The 23,316-nt window shown below is 35.1% G+C and overlaps 1 protein-coding gene across 3 annotated transcripts in view; it reads left to right on the forward strand.

The window, feature by feature from the left end:
• The window catches only part of MTBP (MDM2 binding protein), an 87,999-nt gene that overhangs the window by 28,234 nt on the left and 36,449 nt on the right, over positions 1-23,316 (forward strand). For all 3 annotated transcript variants that reach the window (XR_008536817.2, XM_016959811.3, XM_016959812.3), the window contains exons 12-13: positions 14,529-14,702; positions 16,841-16,948. Coding sequence is in view for 2 of the 3 variants with exons in the window: in XM_016959811.3 (XP_016815300.2) it covers positions 14,529-14,702; positions 16,841-16,948 (282 nt within the window). In the remaining variant the exon portion in view is untranslated. The remainder of the gene's footprint in view (positions 1-14,528; positions 14,703-16,840; positions 16,949-23,316) is intronic.

Consider the following 23,316-nt stretch of genomic DNA (forward strand, 5'->3'; position numbering starts at 1 on the left):
GGAGACATTATTACTGTAACTTACTGCACCATACTAATACATGAATAAGTGCAGCTTTTAACCCTTCTCATCTCACAGGGAACAAATATATATTTGGTAATTTTGGCACTTGCTAAAACAAAATCAGAAATAGATTTTCTGAGTGGCAATATAGTCAATTTCGCTTATTCTACATATAGTCATGGGATAATACTGATCCATTTCTCAGCTTTACATATGTCTAAAATTGATTAGACATATGTAGACATATGCAATCAGTTAATCATAATATTAACATCTCCTTAATAAACTTGAGTGTATTTGGCAACCCATTCGTAACTTTCTCCAACTTCAAACTACCATTATGTTGGAACTTCTGATTTTAAGGTAATTTACTCTTAACTTAGGCATGGGGGTTTTTTTGGCCTGATTTCCATTGTAATTTTAAGAATATATCATGTGGCTTGATTTGATTTTTTAAAATTATCTCCTCTTGAAATTTGAGCATTAATATTGGTAACTTGTGAATAATAATAAGACACAGATCACATAATCTTTGAAACCAGATTGTTGATTACTGATTAGGCTGGATCATTAAGGGCTGATTAAGCTGACACTTAACAGTATTTAAAAAAAAATCTTAGAAGTAGAAATAAAATCAAACTGGACAGTTGATTATTCAGTTCTATTCTACCCATAATCCTCTCTGTAGGATAAATTCTTACCCATTGATGGAACTTTTTTTTGTAAAAATAGAGAAGCTGAGTTTTAGCTAATGTAAAAGCTTCAATAACTCACACCTGGAAAACTTCCTATCCCTTCCTAGCATCACTAACAATACCCTTTCTCACTATCCCAAATCATATAGTGACTCTCAGATCATTCTCCTACACCATGACTCTGTTTCTCCACAATCTACTGAATTATGCCCAACTGTCCTCTATTGTTGCCACATATATTCCAGAATCTTCATTCTAACTTTGTACTGTTTCCTAAAAGTATTCCCTGATTTTATTCCTTTGTGACTTTATTATTCATTCATTCATCTAGTCAGTTATAGCTTTTATTCATGTATTTGAATATACAGCAGATATTGTGTATCAAGCATGGTACTGTTATCTTGGGATTACTGATCCATGAGATAGACTTGAGTCTTCCTCTAATGGAATTTACACTGTACCACAGAAAATAGATATTCAGAAGTTATTATAACATTGTATTTAGTAGTCACTGACTAGAAAAAATCCCCAAGACATAATGAAAAAAGCAAGGTATGCAATAGTTATGGTATTATTAATGGTAAAAACAAGTTTGTATGTATTTAGCATTTAAACATATTTGTATATGCATTAAGTATCCGCTTTTTCAACAGATATTTTTATCGAGCACTTACAATATATCAGGCACCGTTTTACATGCTGGACAAGCAGTAAATAGAACAAAATCCTTGCCCTAATGGAGTTTACTTTATGGTAGAGGTCACAGGTTTAGTTTTTCCCCCAGATAGCAATATGACTAGTTCCTAATTTTTTCAGGTCTTTACTCCAAAATCATTTTTCTCTTTTAGGACCTTTTTTGCCAGCCCATCTAAAGTTGCAAACAGACTCTTCTCCTGACCTCTTATTCATCTTCCTAGCTTTATCTTTTTACCTTAGTACTCATGCTGTCTAATATACTAAATGTGTGTCTACCTGACGCTTAACAGTTACTCAAAAATATTTGTTAAATAATGAGTGAAGTATATATTTCTAGGTAGTAATAACTGTTCTCCAGACAGATAAAGAAAGACTTTGAATGGACTCCATCCATGTAGTGTGAACCAAAATTTGTGCTCCAATTTTTATCAGTTTCCTAGGTTTCATCCTTTGATGAAATAAAAAATATATATGTATTAATTTGAACCATCTGATGTTGTTTTTATATATCAAAAATTGTTACGTATCAGCAATTTCATATAGTTTGAACTTAAATGGACAAACAATGCCCAATTTGAAGTATGGTTTAATTATAATAGCAAATGAATGCCTTTTAAAATTGGTATTCAATAAAATACCCAGAAATTATGATGATACAGGAAAAATGCAAAAGCACTGTACAAACAAATGAAATTAAGTCAACCTTATTACATTTCAAAAGAAAAATGCCTATATGTAAAACTTTTATTGAGAAGACAGATGAATAGTGAAAAATGGCTGGCTTGCCGTGTTTACAGAGATATTTTATGAAATTGTCAAAAAATTGAATGATCATCTGCAACCTAAACAAATCATAGATAAGTAATAAAAAATTTTATCTCCCATTATTGAAAGCCTACTATGTGCCATATGCTGTGGATTCATTATCTTTAATTCTTGAAACAATACTGAGAAGTAGGTTTTTAAAAAAACCTTTATATTACAATTGAGAAAAATAAGGTAATCAAGGAAACCAAGAACCTTATCTAATGTCACAGGGTGGAATTAGAATTTCTACCTAATTTTGAATGTATCTAAAGGCCATGCATGATTTCTTTTGTCACATCATGTATACTTTTGTTGAAAATAATTTTTAGAACTTGGTCTTTTCGGCCTTCGATAAACTTAAACTCCCCTTCATGCTAAAACTCTCAATAAGCTAGGTATTGATGGAACATATCTCAAAATAATAAGAGCTACTTATGACAAACCCGTAGCCAATATCATACTGAGTGGGCAAAACCTGGAAGGATTCCCTTTGAAAACTGGCACAAGACAAAGATGCCCTCTCTCACCACTCCTATTCAACATAGTATTGGAAGTTCTGGCCAAGGTAATCAGGCAAGAGAAAGAAATAAAGGGTATTCAGATAGGAAGAGAGGAAGTCAAATTGTCTCTGTTTGCAGACAACATGATTGTATATTTGGAAAACTCCATCGTCTCAGCCCAAAATCTCCTTAAGCTGATAAACAACTTCAGCAAAGTCTCAGGATACAAAATCAATGTGCAAAAATTACAAACATTCCTATACACCAATAATAGACAAAGAGCCAAATCATGAGTGAACTCCAATTCACAATTGCTACAAAGAGAATAAAATACCTAGGAATACAACTTACAAGGGCTGTGAAGGACCTTTTCAAGGAGAACTGCAAAGCACTGCTCAAGGAAATAAGAGAGGACACAAACAAATGGAAGACTATTTCATGCTCATAGATAGTTAGAATCAATACTGTGAAAATGGCCTTACTGCCCAAAGTAATTTATAGATTGAATGCTATCCCCATCAAGCTACCACTGACTTTCTTCACAGAATTAGAAAAACTACTTTAAATTTCATATGGAACCAAAAAAGAGCTCATATAGCCAAGACAATCCTAAGCAAAAAGAACAGAGCTGGAGGCATCATGCTACATGACTTCAAACTATGCTACAAGACTACAGTAACCAAAACAGCATGGTGCTGGTACCAAAACAGTTATATAGACCAATGGAACAGAACAGAAGCCTCAGAAATAACACCACACATCTACAACCATCTGAACTTTGACAAACCTGACAGAAACAAACAATGGGGAAAGGATTCCATATTTAATAAATGGTGTTGGGAAAACTGGCTAGCCATATGCAGAAAGCTGAAACTGGACCCCTTCCTTACACCTTATACAAAAATTAACTCAAGATGGATTAAAGACTTACACATAAGACCTAAAACCATAAAAACCCTAGAAGAAAACTTAGGCAGTACCATTCAGGACATAGGCATGGGCAAAGACTTCATGAGTAAAACACTAAAAGCAATGGCAGCAAAAGCCAAAATTGGCTAATAGGATCTAATTAAACTAAAGAGCTTCTGCACAGCAAAAGAAACTATCATCAGAGTGAACAGGCAACTTACAGAATGGGAGAAAGTTTTTGCAATCTATCCATCTGACAAAGGGCTAATATCCAGAATCTACAAGGAACTTAAACAAATTTACAAGAAAAAAGCAAACAACCCCATCAAAAAGTGGGCTAAGGATATGAACAGACACTTCTCAGAAAAAGACATTTATGCAGCCAATAAACATATGAAAAAAAGCTTATCCTCACTGGTCATTAGAGAAATGCAAATCAAAACCACAATGAGATACCATCCCATGCCAGTTAGAATGGCGATCATTAAAAAGTCAGGAAACAACAGATGCTGTAGAGGATCTGGAGAAATAGGAACACTTATACACTGTTGGTGGGAGTGTCAATTAGTTCAACCATTGTGGAAGACAGTGTGGCAATTCCTCAATGATCTAGAACCAGAAATACCATTTGACCCAGCCATCCCATTACTGGGCATATACCCAAAGGATTATAAATCATTCTACTATACAGACACATGCACATATATGCTTATTGCTGCACTATTCACAATAGCAAAGACTTGGAACCAACTCAAATGCCCGTCAATGATAGACTGGATAAAGAAAATGTGGCACATATACACCATGGAATACTACGCAGCCATAAAAAAGAATGAGTTCATGTCCTTTGCACAGACATGGATGAAGCTGGAAACCATCATTCTCATCAAACTAACACAAGAACAGAAAATCAAACACCGCATGTTCTCACTCATAAGTGGGAGTTGAACAATGAGAACACATGGACACAGGGAGGGGAACATCACATACTGGGGCCTGTCAGGGCATGGGGGGCTAGGGGAGGGATAGCATTAGGAGAAATACCTAATGTAGATGGTTTGATGGGTGCAGCAAAGCACCATGGCACATGTATGCCTATGTAACAAACCTGCACATTCTGTACATGTATCCCAGAACTTAAAGTATAATAAAGAAAAAAAAAAAATTTGGTCTTTTCAATTTTATGTCTTGATATTTGTGGAAATAATTTATTCTCGTGTAGCAGAATAATAGTATCTGACAATTTTATAATTCTAGATGTTTGATAATTTTAGAATTCTAAACTCCAATATTGCCTTATATTTTTAAAATTGGAATTCTTTTGAAAAGAAACGTGTTAAAGGCACTCTTGGAGAAAATCATATCTGATTGTTTTGTTGACTAACAATTCTTCTAATAAAAATATTTTTAGAGGGACTAGATAATGACTGATAAAATGTTTTGAAATGATGAAGCATGTGCCTTTTCCACATTCAAATCACCATGGTGAAAGTATTTCAAAATAGTGGGCTGACATCAACAGTGGATTGGATAAAGAAAATGTGGTACATATATACCAGGAATACTATGCAGCCATAGAAAAAGATTGTACACGTATGCTATGGAATACTATGCAGCCATAAAATATGATCCATAAACACCATGGACTACTATGCAGCCATAAAAAGATGGTACATATACACCATGAAATACTGTGCAGCCATAAGAAATGTGGTACATGTACACCATGGAATACTGTGGAACCATGTCCTTTGCAACACCGTGGATGCAACTGGAGGCCATTATCCTAAACAAATTATCACAGAAACAGAAAATCAATATCACATGTTCTCACAAATGGAGGCTAAACCCTGGATATACACAAATATAAAGATGGGAACAGTAGGCACTGGGGACTCCAAAGGAGAGAAGTTGTGTACTATGTTCACTGTCTGGGTGATGGGATTAATAGAAGCACAAACCTCAACATCACACAATATACCCTCATGAGAAACCTGCATGTGTACCTCCTGAATCTACACTCAAAGTTCAAATAAAAAATAGTGGGCTGAAACAGATAAGGTTAAAATAGCACAGTACAAGTGATCTATAAATTTCATCTTGAGAAATAAAGGACTGATAGGATTTTGAAAGAAATTTTACTGACAGAGACAAAGTATTCTTTTAGTCAACGAATATTTTTCTGTGCCTGCTGTGTGCAAGGTATTACTGTGGTGCTAGGAATACAGTGGTAAACCTTTCAAGTAACTTGACTACCAACCTTTATTGTACACTTAACTTTATACTCATTCTTTTCAAGCACATATGAAACATGCTTCAGGACAGACCCGTATACATGCTAGTCCACTAAATGAATCTCAGTAAATTTAAAAGGATAGAAATAATACACACGATATCCTCCAATTTCAATGGAATTAAGTTAGAAATCGACAACAGAAAGAATCCTGAGAGATCTCTCAACTATTTGGGAATTAACACACTTCCAAATAACCTATAGGTCAAAGAAAAAATCAAAAAGGAAATTACAAAATAGTTTTAACTGAATGAAAATAAAAACAAAACATAAAATGTATGGAACACAGCTAAAGCAGTACTAAGAATATCTGAAATGCTTATCTTAGAATGGAGAGAAGATCAAGAATCAATAATTTAACCATCAACCTCAGTAAGCAAGAAGACCTAATCTAAATGAGTAGAAGGAAAGAAATAGACCAGAAATTAATGAATAAAATATTGAAGAATGTCTACCAAAAGAAGTAAAAGAAGTACACTGAAAACCCCAAAACATTACTGAGAGTAACTAAAGAAGATATAGGTAAATGGAGAGATGTACCATATTTAGAGTTTGGAAAACTCAGTATTATTAAGATAGAACTCCAAATTGAACCCAATGCCTATCAAAATTGCAGCAGGACTTTCTATAGAAATTGACAAACTGCAGGAGTTCAAGACCAGCCTGGCCAACATGGCGAAACCCCGTCTCTACAAAAACAAAAACAAAAACAAAAATTAGCCGGGCATGGTGGCAGGCGCCTGTAATCCCAGCTGCTCTGGAGACTGAGGCAGGAGAATCGTTTGAACCTGGGAGGCAGAGGTTGCAGTGAGCCGAGATCATGCCACTGCACTCCAGCCTGGGCGACAGAGCGAGACTCCGTCTCAAAAAAAAAAGAAAATAAATTGACAAACTGATCCTAAATTTATATGGAATAGCAAAGCAACTAGAATGGCCAGAACAATTTTGAAAAGGAAAAACAACATTTGAGAACTTATGCTACCTGATCTCATGACTTATTATAAAGCCACAGTTATCAAGACATTGTGGTATTGGGCTAAGAATACATAGATCCATGGAACAGAATAGAGTCAGATGCCAATAGCGAAAGGACAGTTTCAACACACTGCTGGAAGAATTGATATGCATATGTAAAAATTATGTATATATATTTATATATGTATTTAGACTTTTACTTTAAATGAAAATTAGCTCAAAATGGATCATATAACTTAATTCAAGAGCTAAAATTATAAAGCTTTTGTAAGATAACATAGATAACAAATCTATAAATTAGAAAAAGAAAACAAATTTATAAAGTAGAATTCACCAAGGTTCAAAATGCTTACTTTTTGATAAACATTATTAAGAACATTTAAAAACAATCTACTTAAAGAAAATAGTTCCAGTCGTATATCTGACAATGGACAGATAATATTTGAAAAATTCTCCCAATTTTATATATAATAAAACAACCCAGTTAATAAGTGAGTGAAATGCTTGACTAGACATTTCACCAAAGAAGATACACGAATAACTAGTAAACTCCACGAAAAGATGCCCAACATCATTAGTCTCTTGGGAGATGCAAATTACAACCAAAATGTGATTCTACAACACACTCACTAGAATGGCTGTAATTGAAAACAGTGACTATCAAATGTTGATGAGGATGTGGAGAAACTTCACATCTCACACATTGTTGCTGGGGATGTTCAATAGCACAGCTAGTAAGGAAAACAGTTTGGCAGTTAAACTTGCACTTGGCTGTACAACCCAGCCCTTTCATTCCTAGATATTTACCCAGGAGAAATGAGAACGTATGTTTACACAAAGGCTTATATGCAGGTGTTTATAAAAGCATTATTTGTAATAGCCAACGCTTGGAAACTATGCAAATATTTATCATCTGGTGAAGAGATCTTTTTTTTGCATATAATGGAATACTGAGGAATGAGAAGGCATGAAAAGTTTGGGGTGTACCTGAAAAACATTGTGCTAAGTTTATAAATAAAGTCAGACAAGGTTAGATTATTTATTGTCAGATCATATATATGAAATTTCTACAAAAGGCAGAAGGAGACAGAAAGCAGATCAATGGTTGTCTGAGGCCACGGGTAGAAGGGTGATTGACTGCAAAGGTGTGATGGAAGTTTCTCAAAACTGGATCATAGTGATGGATGCACAGTTGTTTACATTTCCCAAAATTTGTTAAAGTTAGACTTTAATATATATGTACCTATGTAAATACATATGTAATTTTACATCATTAAAGGTTTTTGTTTTTTATAAGGATCACTTTTTGTAAGAATCATTCGGGTCCTTCAACCTAAATGCAGAGTTTTGTTTATCTCTCTAGTTTAATGATTGTTAACACCAGCTACAAATTAGAATCATTTTGACAGTTATTTACAGTTATTTAAAGAATCACTTTTTTTCTAAGAATCATTTAGGTCCTTCAATCTAAATGCAGAGTTTTGTTTCTCTCTCTAGTTCAATGATTCTTAACACCAGCTGCAAATTAGAATCACCTTGACAGTTATTTAAAAATGTCAAGCTGAGCTCCACCTGAAAATAATTCAACCCAAATCTCTGGGGTGGACCCAGGGTGTCAGTGGTTTGTTAGAGCATCCTTGGTGGTTCAAATGTATATCCAAGATTGAGAACCTCTGCCCTAGGTGGTGCTTTCCCCAACACGAGGTGAAATCACTGTCACTAAAGAATCCTTTAGATGCTTTGAGGCAGAAAAAAAATTGAGAATCACTACTTTAGGCCTTTAATTCCTTATCTAGAAAATGAGAATACTACTACTTCCTTATTGTATCTCAAACTTGTTTGAATCAAATTGGTAATGAAGGTACACACTTTCTAAATTCTGCAGTAGCTTTTTGTTATTCGGTCCAATCTTCTATGCTTCTGTGTCTGTTGAACAATAAAGAAATCATTGCTGTTCATAATGCGTAAGATCTGGAAATATCTTCTGAATGGCTTCTCTATTCATTGTAGCTTTCGAATTGTGTATTTTATTATATAGTAATTGAGAGGAAATGTATATAGTTTATGATCCTAATATTACTTAATTGTTTAAAATAGTCATGGTGGAATTTATAAATCCTGTGTTTTTATAATTTTCACAGTAGTGAGTTATACACCTATTCAACAGTACTATTCTTCTTTTTTTTTTTCTTTCTTTCTTTTTTTGAGATGGAGTCTTGCTTTGTTGCCCAGGCTGGAATGCAGTAGCGTGATCTCGGCTCACTGCAACCTCCACCTCCTGGGTTCAAGCGATTCTCCTGCCTCAGCCTCCCGAGTAGCTAAGATTACAGGCACATGCCACCACGCCCAGCTAATTTTTTGTATTTTTAGTAGAGATGGGGTTTCACCGTGTTAGCCAGGATGGTCTTGATCTCCTGACCTCGTGATCCATCCACCTCAGCCTCCCAAAGTGCTGGGATTACAGGCATGAGCCGCCGCACCCGGACAGTACTATCTTTTTTTTTTTTTTTTTAACTATTTTAGATTCTTTTTAAAATTGAGCCACAGTTATTTTCTTGAACAATTTCAGTGGCAGTCTAGTTTTACGCTAAATTGTTCAAAGCTTAGTCTGATGAATAGGGTGGGGTATCAGGCTAGGAAATACATTTTTGAAGATGATTTATGAATATAAAGTAATTAGATTTATTTTTTTTTTCTTGTGCCTCCCCAGCTGGCACTAAGGGCTGTTTCAAAAGTTGAGTCTAGAAGTAAACAGTGATCTCATAGTTGAAAAGAGTATAGCCTCCTAAGATGCCTACATTGGAAACTAGATTTTGTTTTATTATTTCATTTTTGGAATGATTATTAAAATAATTGGTTATATTATTTTGCCATTTCTTTATGAACATATATAATAACTATCAGTAAGTCGGAATATTCACTTACCCAGAATATCCTGTTTCCCCTGTAGTCCTGGGATATATTTTTTCCTTCCATCATGTGGAATATTATTTATCCTTTAGATTATTATAATTTTGTTTACATATTAGCTGTTAAAAATGAGTATTATAAGGTTTTAAGAACAACTAAGAAACATTGACAAAGAATATAACTTGATTTTTGTTATATAAGAATTTTTTTTGCTAATACTAATAAAGACATAAGACTTTATTGTGGTTTATGTGTTATCTGTAAACTTTGATGCAACTAATAGACACTTGGTAGTTTCTGCTTCTCCCATTTTATCTGTATAGTATATCCAAAATATACGTATGCTTTTGGTGGAGAGGGGCATACAAGCCAACACCTTATCAAATGATAATGTAAGTAAACATAACAGTTGAAAATAGACAGACTTTTTTTTAGTAATCATTTTCCCTTATTACTTTAGGAAGAGTGATGAGGCTGGAATAAGTATGCTAATTGTAAATCTGTTACTCTCTGTGGCATTTACATAAAAGTTATTTAATAAGTCTTCAATTAACACCTGCCAAATCTGGAGCAACATTTTTTAAATGACTGCAGAGTCATTATGGCTAAGAGAGTTGTTTACAGTAAATATTTTTCTTTTGAGGAAAATAAGATTGTTGTAATTACAAGCTTCAGTGATTAAAATGCAAATAAAGGTGATGAGATTTAAAATAAATGTGGAAAGAATGTCATAGATTGAAGAGATATATATATAAGTTGAATCAGCAAGCAGCTAAAATGGTAAATGAATTAAGGTCACTGTATCTTTTGGCAAACCTTAATTTTGAATAAAACTGGTAACAACAAGTGTTTTTCTTTTCTAATAACCTTTATTTAAATTCATGTTCTAAAACTGCAGTTTATGAACAGAATTAATGTCACTCTAGCTATCTAATTGTAAAAATTGTTTTTGTTACTTCATCATTGTTTTTGGGAATAGACTATAACCCACGGTATCTTCCTATCTATGAAATAAACTGTAGCTATTGTAATAAAATTACAGTACTTTCTTAGTATTTTGGGATGTATATATATATATGTGTGTATATATTACATTCTATATACTACATAAAAGAATCTTTTATTTGCTGTGTGGTTGTCTATAAGGAACTGAAGTACTGTCAAGAACTTTCTTTTTGTGAGCAGAACTTTACGTTCCTAAGATAATTTTTAAAAATACAGTTTTATTGAGATATAATGCATACCATACATTTTACCCTTTTAAAGTTTACAGTTCAGTAGCTTTTAAAATATAATCACAGAATTGTGCAACTATCACCACAGTCAAGTTTAGGGCATCTTAATCTCCCCGGAAAGAAACCCCATACGCGTTAGCAATCATTGCGCATTTCCACCACCCATTCCTCCTCCCTACCCCTAAGCAATCTATTTTGGTCTGTATAGATTTGACTGTTCTGGACATGTCATGGAAGTGTAATCATATAATATTTAGTTTTTAGTGACGGGCTTCTTGGACTTAGTATAATGTTTTCAAAGTTCATCCATGCTGTACATGCTGTAGCATATGCCAGGACATCATCCTCTTTATTGCTGAATAATATTTCATCACTTAGATATACCACATTTTATTTATCCACACATCAGTTGATGGACATTTGGGATGTTGACACTTTTAGGCTATTATGAATAATGCTGCTCTGAATATAAAGGTACAGGCTTAAAATTATTTTCAGTATAAATCTAGGAGTGGAATTGCTGGGCTTCGTCTTTTTTTCAGTGTCTTAAGGTAGAAGGTTAGCTTATTGATTGAGATCTTTAATACTACTTCAGCTATATTTGATAAATTTTATATCTTTCATTTATCTTAGAGTATTTTTAAATTTCCATTGTGATTTCATATTTGACCCATTGGTTATTTGTTGGTGTGTTGTTTAATTTCCACATATTTGTTAATTCCCCAAATTTCTTTGAATTATTAGTGTCTAAAAGGACTAATGATTTTAGTCCTTTTAAGTTTATTGTACTTTTCCACTCCAGTGTTTCCATTGGGTTTTTATTTTATATCTTTTCATCTATGTTCTCTATTTGATGAGACATTGTCATCATACCTTTCATTTCTTCTTTAAGCATGGTTTCCTTTAGTTCTTTAAACGTATTTATAATGTTTGCTTTGAAGTCTTTGTTATATTTAACTTCTGGGACCTCTCACAAGTATTTTCTGTCACTTGCTTTTCCCCTTCTGTAGGTATTACACATTCCTGTTTCTTTGTATGTCTCATAATTTCTTGATAAAGATGACAATTTAGGTAATATATTGTAGCTATTGGTTAATAATTTATCTCCCCCCTTATTAGGTTTGTTTTCTTGTTTGCATATTTATTTGTTGTATGAGTTGGCTAGGCAATTTTAATGAAGTCTGTTTGACTTCGGTGTCACTCTTCAGAGGGTGCGGCCTTCAGTGTGGCCACATTCACCCTGGTAATCCAGTGGTCTCAACCTGACTCACTTTGCCTTTCCCTGATACCTTCTTTGTCTGCCTCATTTGCTATTACATGTAGCTACTTTATACCTCACTAATTGCCATCTTCACTCATTGCTTTATTGTTTTTGACAATGCACTGGGGCTTAAATTGTTCCACATCCATTTAAATTTGATTCATTTTTGTGGCCATTCTTCGATTTGAATTCTGACACCAAGATGACGCTTCTTAGCTGTCTCATTCCCAGGTTCTCTCTAATGAACTAGATCTTTTGCTTGTTTCTCTTACTTAAGTGAACTACTAGCCTCCTTTTATTTGCTTATTACCAAGTCTCCGTAGTTTTTGAGACCACCTTTAGGCTCCAACTTACCCGCAATCTGAGTCAGATAAAGTCAGTTTCTTTGGGTAGTGCTTAGGGCCTTCTGTTTTAAGGTCTCTTCCCCTGGGCAAAATCTCTGAGCCACTACTTCGGTAGCTGGGCCAGCATGTAGCTTCTGGTCTTCTTTATATACCTCTCCCAGTGTAGAAACTGCCCTGTGAATGCGCTGAGGTGAAGACATTTGGGTGCCTATTTTCTCAGCTTTCCTATCCTGGGGTAGAACCTCTGCCTTATGAGTAGGGGCTAGGTGGAGAAAGGAAGTCCCTGAATTCTCATCATATGCATCAGGAATTTAGTCTTTTCAACTCAGAATGAGGGGATGAGAAATTGCTGACAGCCTGCTCCTTCCCGTGAGATGCTGTAACCCTTTATTGGAAGCCGAGGGAAGAGGGAGACCCATCTTTTTGGCCACAGCCGCTTGGATTGGAGTTTCTGTCCATCTGCGTTGGGAATGGGTGGGGAAAAGCAGGCTGCGGCTGAAGTGCTTCGGACTCTTAAAAACTAAGCCACAACCTGCTTCTTCCCAACCCATTCCCAACTCAATGGATAGAAGCTCCAATCTGTCCAACGTGCTTCTTCCCAATCCTAATCTTAGTATATTTTCCTGAATAAATGTTTCTTAATTTGGTATATACCCTTAGGATCATTTCACCGCTTGTGCTTGTATTGCTGGGGAGTGGGTCCACAGACTTTCTCACCCTGCCATCCTCATAGCCCCTAAAATAAACTTAAGGGAAATAGAGACATAGATAACTTTTTTAAGTGGTAAGCATTCACTCTGATTCCCTGATAATCAATCAACCCTTAACTCTGCCTTATATATCTCAAGCCAAAGACACTTCGTTTTACCCTCTCCAGAGAATAAGCCTCTAATCTTCTGACAGTCATTTGCCTGAATAGAATAAGGGATCAGAAGGCCTGTTTCTCAAGTTGACTTTCAAACTCTGTTCCTATTCCAGCTTCATTTTGCTTCCAGTGCCATCTGGGGTCACCATTCCAGAGCCTCTTGAGGACGCGTGTATAAATTGTGTTGCTTTGGGGCTTTCTCTGCTGTTTTTCTCAGCTCCTTAGCAGTGGAGAGATTGAAGTTTGTTACCAATTGTTCATATGCTTTTCTGCTTTCAAATTTTAGTTGTCGTTGTCTCTTCCAGATATTAGTTCTTGTAGATTTATGCTATTTTTAAGATTTCTTTATTCTCATTTAGTGGAATTTCAGGAGCTAGTGAATATAAATGTTTATGTCCAACTCACCATCTTCAACAAAGAAAGATTCTACTTCTATTTTTAATCTCAAAGGCTTCACAGTTTTTCTTCAACCTTCACTATAACCCTCACTTGATTTGCTTTTAAAATATACTAGACGCTGTCTTAACTGACCTTCACATAACTGGCATGCCAGATTAATGAATGCTCTCCATTCCCTCTTTAAAATACATTATGGATGCCCACTGCAAGAAGCAAAAAGGGCAAGAAGCAAAAAGCTTCCCAGCTCCCAAGTATAGCTGTATCCTTCTGCTCCCACCAATTAAGTTGGTGTTTGTAGGAATCAGTTTATTCTTCTTTAAAGAAATGGAAGCTGTAAACATTATTGATGTTGTTATTTAAGAAATATACTGTAGAACTCTGATAAGCCATATCAAAAGTTAAAGAGTGAGTACACATACTTTTAATTTAAAATAAAAGATTTATGCTTTGTAATTGTTATGATTTTTTGCTTTAACAGCTTTCTCAATTAAATGAACAACTACTAGCCCTGAATGTATTAACAGCTTGTTTTAAAATAACAAAAAATTTTATTATATCCTATGGATCAAATGTATGGTTCTGTTGTGTTGTGTGCTGAATTTTCACATACTTAACAAGATAATTGTTTTTGTTTAGTTCCAGATGTTGAAGTGAAAGGAGAGTGTTCTAGCTATTATCTCTTGTTACAAGGTAATGGCAATAGAAGATGTAAAGCCACATTGATTCACTCAGCCAACCAGATCAATGGCTCATTTGCACTCAATTTAATTCATGGAAAGATGAAAACAAAGACAGAAGAAGCCAAATTGAGTAAGTGTTAACTTCAGGTAGAAAAACATGTTTACATTGTTTGTGTGTGTGGTTAGCATATGTGGCTTTAAGTAGAAGAAATACTAAACATTTAATGAATTTATTTTCGCCCAACTCCATTCTCTTTCATTAATTTACCTTTTATTTAAAACATATTATGACATATTTTTACAATTTAATGTGCAAAGAGCAAATTGCTTTTACATTATACCTAGTAAAGTTTAGTAGATCAGCCTTCAATTCTAAAAATGAAATTTTTAGTATTTTCCACTTTAAATACATATATTTTGCTATATTTCCCATTTTCATTTATATCGTCTCAAGCCACATGTTCTATTTTATTGCCCATCTTTCCCTCTTCTTCCCAGGCTTTATTATTTATGTTATTGATTGCTGCATGACAAACTACCCCAAATTTGGCTTAAAAATAGGAGTTTATTATTATCTCTCGTGATCCTGTGGGTTGAATGAGCTCAGTTGGATGTTTCTATTTTGAGGTCCTGCATATGATTACAGTCACATACAACGGTGGCTCCAGTCATTTGAAGATTCCACAGGACTTGATGTCTAAGATAGTTTCTTCACACCCATGTTTGGTGCCTGGGCTAGGATGACTGGAACAGATGAGGTCTGATTTTCTCTTCACAGGCACTTTCCTCACAGCTAGCTTGGGCTTCCTTACAATATCATGGTGTTAGGGCAGACTGACTTCTTTTTTTTTTTTTTTTTTTTTGAGACAGAGTCTTTCTCTGTCACCAGGCTAGAGTGCAGTGGTGCAATCTTCGCTCACTGCAACCTCTGCCTCCCAGGTTCAAGCAATTCTCCTGCCTCAGCCTCCCAAGTAGCTGGGACTACAGGTGTGCACCACCATGCCCAGCTAATTTGTGTATTTTTAGTAGAGACAGGGTTTCACCATGTTGGACAGGATGGTCTCGATCTCTTGACCTCGTGATCTGCCTGCCTTGGCCTCCCAAAGTGCTGGGATTACAGGCGTGATCCACTGCGCCCGGCCTAGGCTGACTTCTTATATGGTTGCTGACTTACAGCAATTGTTCTGTGAAGCTACAAGGCTTTCTGTTTCCTAGCTAGAAGTCATTCAGTGTCACGTTTACGTTACATTATTTGTTACATAGTGTGAAGCATGTCCAATAATTAGCAATCTTAAGGGAGGACTGCCACAGCGTGGAGAATAGGGAAGATCATCACTATGCCAGCCACCAGTAACGGGAGTCCAAATACATCTTTATGTTGCCCCATGGGCTACTATTTAGGTCCACCATGTACTGGTTACCAATTTGTCCTAGTCCGGTGTGACAGAACACACTCACATGCAAGTTATATGAAGCAGATTTATTACTTACAGATAGGCAGCAAGGAACAAAAGAAGCCTAGGATCTGTTGTGAGCCAGGCCCCCAAGGCTCACGAAAGCTTCCCAGGGCAGATGGAGTCTTGACTGCATGTACGCCATTTGCACCACAGCTAAGGGACCCCAAAAGGTAGCCTGACCTGGCTTCTATATTTCAGGGGCCATGTGACTCATTGGGCAACGCTTTGAAGGACATCCTGCTTTTAGGGGACAGAGGAAAAAAACCCAAGCTATCCTGGGCAGTTCCTCCCTATTTCAAGATAGTACATTTCCAGTGCATTCTGCAGTTATTCTGAGTAAAATGGGCATGAAGAATGGGGAGAGAGACACGGCTAAGGCTATCATGGGACCATCCAGCACATTTATCTAGGTTGGATTCATTGTGGAGGGGACTGCACAAAAAGGAATAACAGGAGATGTGGTTCATTCAATGGCTTTTGGGGATATCTTTATAGACTAGCTACCATTCCCTATCTGTGATTTCTGATCAGGTAGAAGAAAATGTGATTCAGGGAATTCTACTTTGCTATCTAAATTCCCTCAATTTAAAAATCAGGTCAATGTTTAAAATGCAAAATAATTGAGTATGCTTATTTTCTGCTGCTTAATTATTATTATTATTTACTTTGAAATATGTAAGGTCGAGAGAGGTAAGTGATTGACTTTTATTTTTTGTTAAATCCTTGCTATAACACATTTCCCAGGAACTGAGTACTAATTGTTGGCAAAGGGCATCATTAATATTGACCTTTTTTTCCCCTTATTTCTCAGGTTTTCCTTTTGACTTATTATCACTTCCACATTTTTCTGGGGAGCAGATTGTACAGAGAGAGAAACAGTTAGCTAATGTTCAAGTTTTAGTTTTGGAAGAATGCCTAAGTAAGTAACAATTTGTGTATTTTATCCTACCCTAAAAATGTTGACTTGTTTGGACATAAGCTACCTTTATTTGCACACTTTTTCTTATATAGTTTATCTTTTAGTTATGCTACTTAATTATAGAACTATTTTTGAAAGCAATGATGTAGAGTAGAAGAGATATTTTCACTAGATTCAGAATATTTCTGTTTATTTGTACATCACTGTTAACATTTGTAAAAGTATTTCAACAGGCAAATTTTGTATTTCAAAATTTGTTTTTAATTGTATGCTAGAGAAGGTATGTAAGTTTTATTTTTATATGTATAACTCTTGTTAAAATATCTTTTTATATATTTTTGTAGCGGAAGTTGGGTGCTACAAATAGGAAAAAATGCAAGTCTTAGGGAAATTAATGTGTTACCTTGAGCATTGATTCTTAGAGTTTAATAATGATCATCAATAATAAGTAAGAACATTTCATGTACTAAGTGACATTGGCATTATAGATTTATCTTATTCAGAAAAGAGTCATAATTTCACATTTTTTCTCTTTTACAGTTAATTTGGCTATCAGTCTTATTTTTTAATACAAATTTTAAGCATTCATTTGTTGCCTAATTGAACTTATTTATTGTTATGTAATTTCTAAGAAATTGATTCAAATTGTGAGTTCTCCTTAGTTGTATGTAGAAAAAAAGTTATTTGAATTATGTATTACATATATTATAAAATAAGAACTATCATTCTTTTCTTTAAAAACGTATTAAAAATTGTGAATTCAGTAGCCTACCTATTCAATAGAAGATAATTTTAGAATAGTTGGTCTCAATTATTCATGTAAAGATTGCAAACTTTTTCAATTGTAAAAATCCAGGGTAACTGTTTAGTCTTGAGCTCCTCTAACCATTGGTGTGTTGTTTTTTTAACCAAGAAAATGATGTTTGCTCAAGGAAGGTGTAATTAGAAAGGCAAATCATTTTTAATAAAGTGTAGTACATGCTATAACCAACAAATACATAAATACATACACACACATATATACTGAAATACCAGTATTGTTATGGTTATAAAATGTTTATTTCAGACATCAGCCAGCTGTATTATTCATTTTTTAACTTTGCTCTATTCCTGCCAAAAACCCGTCAGGCCCTGATTTCCTTGCCAATATGCCTCTGGCAGCTTTTATAACTCAGTTCCTTCAACATCTGCACTGATTCATCTTCACCTCTGTTCCTCACCTTTCCAAACAGAAAAACTTTCAGAAGAGCAGGGACCTCTCTAAAGCTGGTGCATCTCTTCTTTGTGAAAGGAGAAGACTTAACCCCAAGAGGGCCATCCCTCCTGGTTGTGTGGGAAGGGAAATATGACAGCTATAACTAGGTTGCTGCCTAGAGGTGTGAGTGAAAAGTTCAACAGAGTTGGTGAGAGGGCAGGAGAGAGTACAGAAATGCTAAAAATAAAAAAAATAAAAAAAATAAAAAATCGCAGGGATGCCACTAGACTGGGCAAAGAGTAAGGTGGGAACCTGAAACTGAAGACAACCTTAGAGCTAGTTGCTGCTAGAGACACTGGCTCTGGGTATGTCCATGAAATGGCCAATTTGCGATCGGAAGCATTAAATCTTGATTCAGATAAATGATCCAGTTAATCTATTTATGATGAAAATACTTACTGAACAAATCTCTTCTCTACCCAGAGAGTTAATACTGGATTAAAAACTTGGAGACAAAGATGCATCTGTTTAGAATGCCTGTGTCTCAAAAGGCATTTGCAGAGGCATTTGCAGAGGCAAACAACAGCAAAAGAAAGTTTCCAATGTAAGCATGTCTTAAGTGTCTACTTCAGTGATTTTCAAATAAGTGAAGTGTGAATATAAAAGTACTTAAAGTAATGCAGTTAACTTATTTGTACATGATAAAAAGTAAAGAATAGAATGGGAACAGCTCTCTTTGGAAAAAAAAATAGTGGTTCAATATCCATACAGAGATTATAGTGTTTACAGGAAAACAAAATTTGTTCAAAAAGATTTCCTCAAATTATCAACAAAACATGGGGTAGGCTTGTTACTCTTTTTCCACTATTTCTCTAATACTAAATTAGAAAGAATAGCTAGAAAAATTTGCACAAAAATTTACTCAAAAATGTACTCACTAATAACACTATTGAGGCACTTTGTTTTTTAAAATAACACGAAATAAAATTTGTTAGGGCTTATTTTTTAAAATTAGTTTATTTTCATTAATTTTATTTTGAAAATTACATCTAATACTATTTAATTAGAATGATATTTAAAATTTGTAAGCTTGTGACTTATATTTTACCAAATTTATTGGTAATTTATGACTTTTTGTATTTGGAAATATTAAAAATCTTGTTTCACTGATTTTTCAAGAAAAGGCTGAAGAATGCTGAACAATTTTTAAATAAAAGACTGTTCAGTATGATGCAAGATAAGTATGAAAACAGCAGTATTACCATTTTGCTCCAGTATTGCAGTCTCTACTCTGAGCTCCCTACATCTTTGTTAAATTTATAAAACACAGTGCAAAGCTTATGCTCGATCTGCTGATTCCTTTGGATGTTCTGCTTCTACATTTTTCTTTAATAAATCCTTAGTTATTACTAGCTTTCTTAGGAAAATAGCATTCTTATGCTAACTCATTTTTAGACTTTAGTCCAATGTTTTTCTCTCAAATATTTATCTGCCACTTATATGCAAACTCATTTGTGTGAAGACTATGTTTTACCTAGGTAAATTATCCTGCTCATAACTTGTAAACTTTATCTGTTTTCTGTCTCCATTTCTTAATCATTAAGGTCAATATGGATTCTTACTCTCTTCTTCAAATTGTAATATAATTGACAGGTTTAATAAATATAGGTCAGGTTCAGGTTCAGATTTGAGTGTGTGTGTGTATGTGTGTGTGTGGGTGTATATATATAATTTTTTTTTTTTTTTTTGAGACAGAATTTTGCTCTGTCACCCAGGCTGGAGTGCAGTGGCATGATCTTGGCCCACTGCAACTTCCACCTCCCAAGTTCAAGTGATTCTTGTTCTTCAGCCTCCCAAGTAGCTAGCATTACAGGCATGTACCACCACGCCAGGCTAATTTTTGTATTTTTAGTAGAGATGAGGTTTCTTCATGTTGGCCAGGCTGGTCTCGAACTCTGGACCTCAGGTGATCCACCCGCTTCGGCCTCCCAAAGTGCTGGGATTACAGGAGTGAGCCAACACACCCGGCCAGATTTGAGTATATTTTTAACATTAATAAAAACATAGGGGCTAATTTCTGAAGCAGATTACTGCGTACATCTTCCAGATAAAACCAAACCATCGGTAACTTTTTGTTTTAGAATGGCTCCCAGCAGACTGTGCACAAAAAGACAATGAACCTTATGATTTTCTCACTAAGAGGATGTAATAGAGGCAGAATATATTACAGCTCTCATTTTACTGTTACTAATATTCTTGATTGTGGAAGGAATGTTAGTTATCTTGGGTCAGATTTGGAAGGACCCTACCAATGTCCACATTGGTGATGCAGGATTTTACAGAGGCTTGTATCATGAAGCTGATGTTCTAAAGTAGAACCTTGACACTGGTTGCCTCCTTCTTATTCTACTCCCTTGCATTATTTATGTGCTGACCTCAGGTAGTGTAATGTAATAATGCTTTAATCCTCTGTGTCTAAGGACACAGTACAGTGCTTTTTAGGCAGTAAGCTCTTAAAATTAATAAATGTGTGTTTTGTTGAATTCTCTATGAACTTCTAGGTTAGTATTTTATTGTGGAAGAAAATGTTACTAGTCTAGAAGTGTTTTAAAATGGACTATTTTTATCAAAGTGATACATGGATATAGTTTGAAAAATCAAATGATACTGAAAAAGCTTCAAGTGGCAAACAGCAATGCACTACCCATGGCTCCCCATCTTTCAGTCCCTGTGTTTATAGACAGCTATCCTCAGCTCTTCCAGGTGGACCCCTATACAAATAATGTACATATGCTGCTATTTCTTGATTTACCAGTTTCAGGCATTATCTTAACATCTAACTATGGAAGATAAAAACTTCACTTTCCCACATAATCCTCACTTTCTCTTTCTGCTTCTTCAAGTGAAATCATGAATTTTGGTTAAATCAGTGGTTGGCTTTAATATTATTATAATTTTATAAATAAGTTTACTGTTGAGCCATGTAATAAATGATGATGATCAGATCTCTCTTATATAATTCTTTGTTTCTCTTATGGTTGATAATCACCTTATTTTAAATTTGCCTACTCTTCTGTATAGACAAAACATTGTTATGTTTTTCCAGAGGCTCCAACATTTCTGCTGCACTCCTATCATTAACATTCATTGTGTATTCAAATACATCAGTTCCTTTTTATTTCTCTATTGTTTTCTTTCCTGGAGTGTTTCATATTTTGCTCGACTATGGACTGATTGCTTATATCTTGCTAATATCTTGAAGATTTCCCTTTCCTCTTTTCTTCTTTTGGAATGTTCTTTTTCCTAGACCCCTTATTCTCCTTTTTCTTGGATTATGCCTTTGTTCGGTTGGTGCACTTCTTCCAGTCACTTTTTGAACAAAAGTTCATGGAGCATAAATTTTTTGAGTTCTTGCATGTCTGAAAATTTATTTACTTCACTAATAAAATTCTAGGTTAAAAATCATTTTCCCTCGGAATTTCAATGATACTACTTCATTGTCTTCTGCTTTGCTATGTTTCTGTTGCGAAGTCAAATATAATTCCTATTCTTTGTGGTAATCTAATTTTGGTTTGTTTGGTTTTTACCCACTTTCTGGAAACTTTGTCTCCAGAATCATTGTCTCTAGAAGGTTTACTCTGAGTCACACTGTGTTTATCTTTCCCCTCTTCCCCACCAGCCCCATTTATTGAACTGTGTAGTTGATTGGCAATTTAAATGGGAGAGTCATATCTTGAAATCTGAATTTTTTTTTATCTTTTAAATAATTTTCTTCCTCCCATTCTCTCTCTCTCTTTCTCTCTCTGGAGCTCTGGAGCTCTTACTAGATATTGACTTTTCTGGACAGAATGCCTGATTTCCATTCCTAGTTTCATATTACTATGTTTTTGTTCTAGTTTTGGGGGGATATCTTCCATTTTATTTTGCAGCTCTTCTATGGAATTTTTGAAATCTGATGTCTCGTGTGCTTAATTTTAGAGTCATTTTTTGTTCATTGATTTTTTTTTTCTTTATCAAAGCATCCTGTACTTATTTCATGGGTGCAGTATCTTCTCATATGTCTATGAGAAAATTATAGCAAACTTTGTTTAGTTTTCTACAATGCTTTTGTTTCTGCTGGACTCCCTTTTTTCTGTTTGTTTGCCTTAGTCTCTCTTTTGGATGCTTTTTAGTTTGGGATTCCAATGAATAATACCCACTTCTCCCCCCAACATTTGAACCAACTGAAAAATAAATGTAAGAAATATACAGATGGAGAGAAATTATAGATGAAAGCTGTACTAAAGGATATGGCTTTTTAGATCTATGGCCAAGTTGGCCTTCTTATACATACACCCAGCATCGAATTTTGCCACTGAATGGCTGTCAGAGCTAGGCAACTGCAGACCAACCCTGCAGCAGAAGTCTGCAGAGAAAATACATCCTGAAGACTTGCTCACTCAGATGAAAGTCAGAAGAATCTATCAGAGCATGCTTTGTTCATGACTAGCTCAGTGAGTGATGGGAAGGAAGAGGGGAGCTGAAAGTGTTAACTGAATCAAATCTTTGCACAGGGAAATAAAGAGCTGCCTCTCCCCCTCAACACCTTTCCTTAAATGTCTGGAGATTCTTTTGTTTCCATCCTATTTTGAAATGGAAGTTTTGTATGCTTACTTCTAAAGTAATATCTGTCAAGCTTCACTATAGTATGGTGAAGTGACAATTCAACATTTTGTTCATGAGCTTCTACCCCTAACTCCACCCCTTGCTATCTAGAGTTCTTTTCTCTGACAGCATTCAGTTTAACCAAAGGAGAATCCTCTGATATTTCCAGTGGGGCATTTGTGGATGTTAGCTTTCTGGTATCAAAGCTTGGAGTCCAACCTTTCAATGAATAGACTTTTCCTTAATCCCTTAGTTTTAACCCCAGCCTCAATACTATCTTTTCGTATACCTGATGTTCCATACAAAAAAAAAAAAAAGAAAAAAAAATGCAAGCAGTGTTGCCTATCTAATGGGAATAGCTTGCATAGGGGAAGGACCTGCAGTTCTGACTTCTTGTGCTATATCCAGTCCTGTTTCAGTCCAGCATCTCACCACCAGCTCTTATACTCCTCGGTAGTGCCTCTCTACAGGCATCCAAGGTGGCTCTTCCTCTGCTTTGCAGACTCCGTTACCACTCGGTCATTTATGT

Source organism: Pan troglodytes, chromosome 7 (genome assembly GCF_028858775.2).
Source record: "Pan troglodytes isolate AG18354 chromosome 7, NHGRI_mPanTro3-v2.0_pri, whole genome shotgun sequence".
NCBI lineage: Eukaryota > Metazoa > Chordata > Mammalia > Primates > Hominidae > Pan > Pan troglodytes.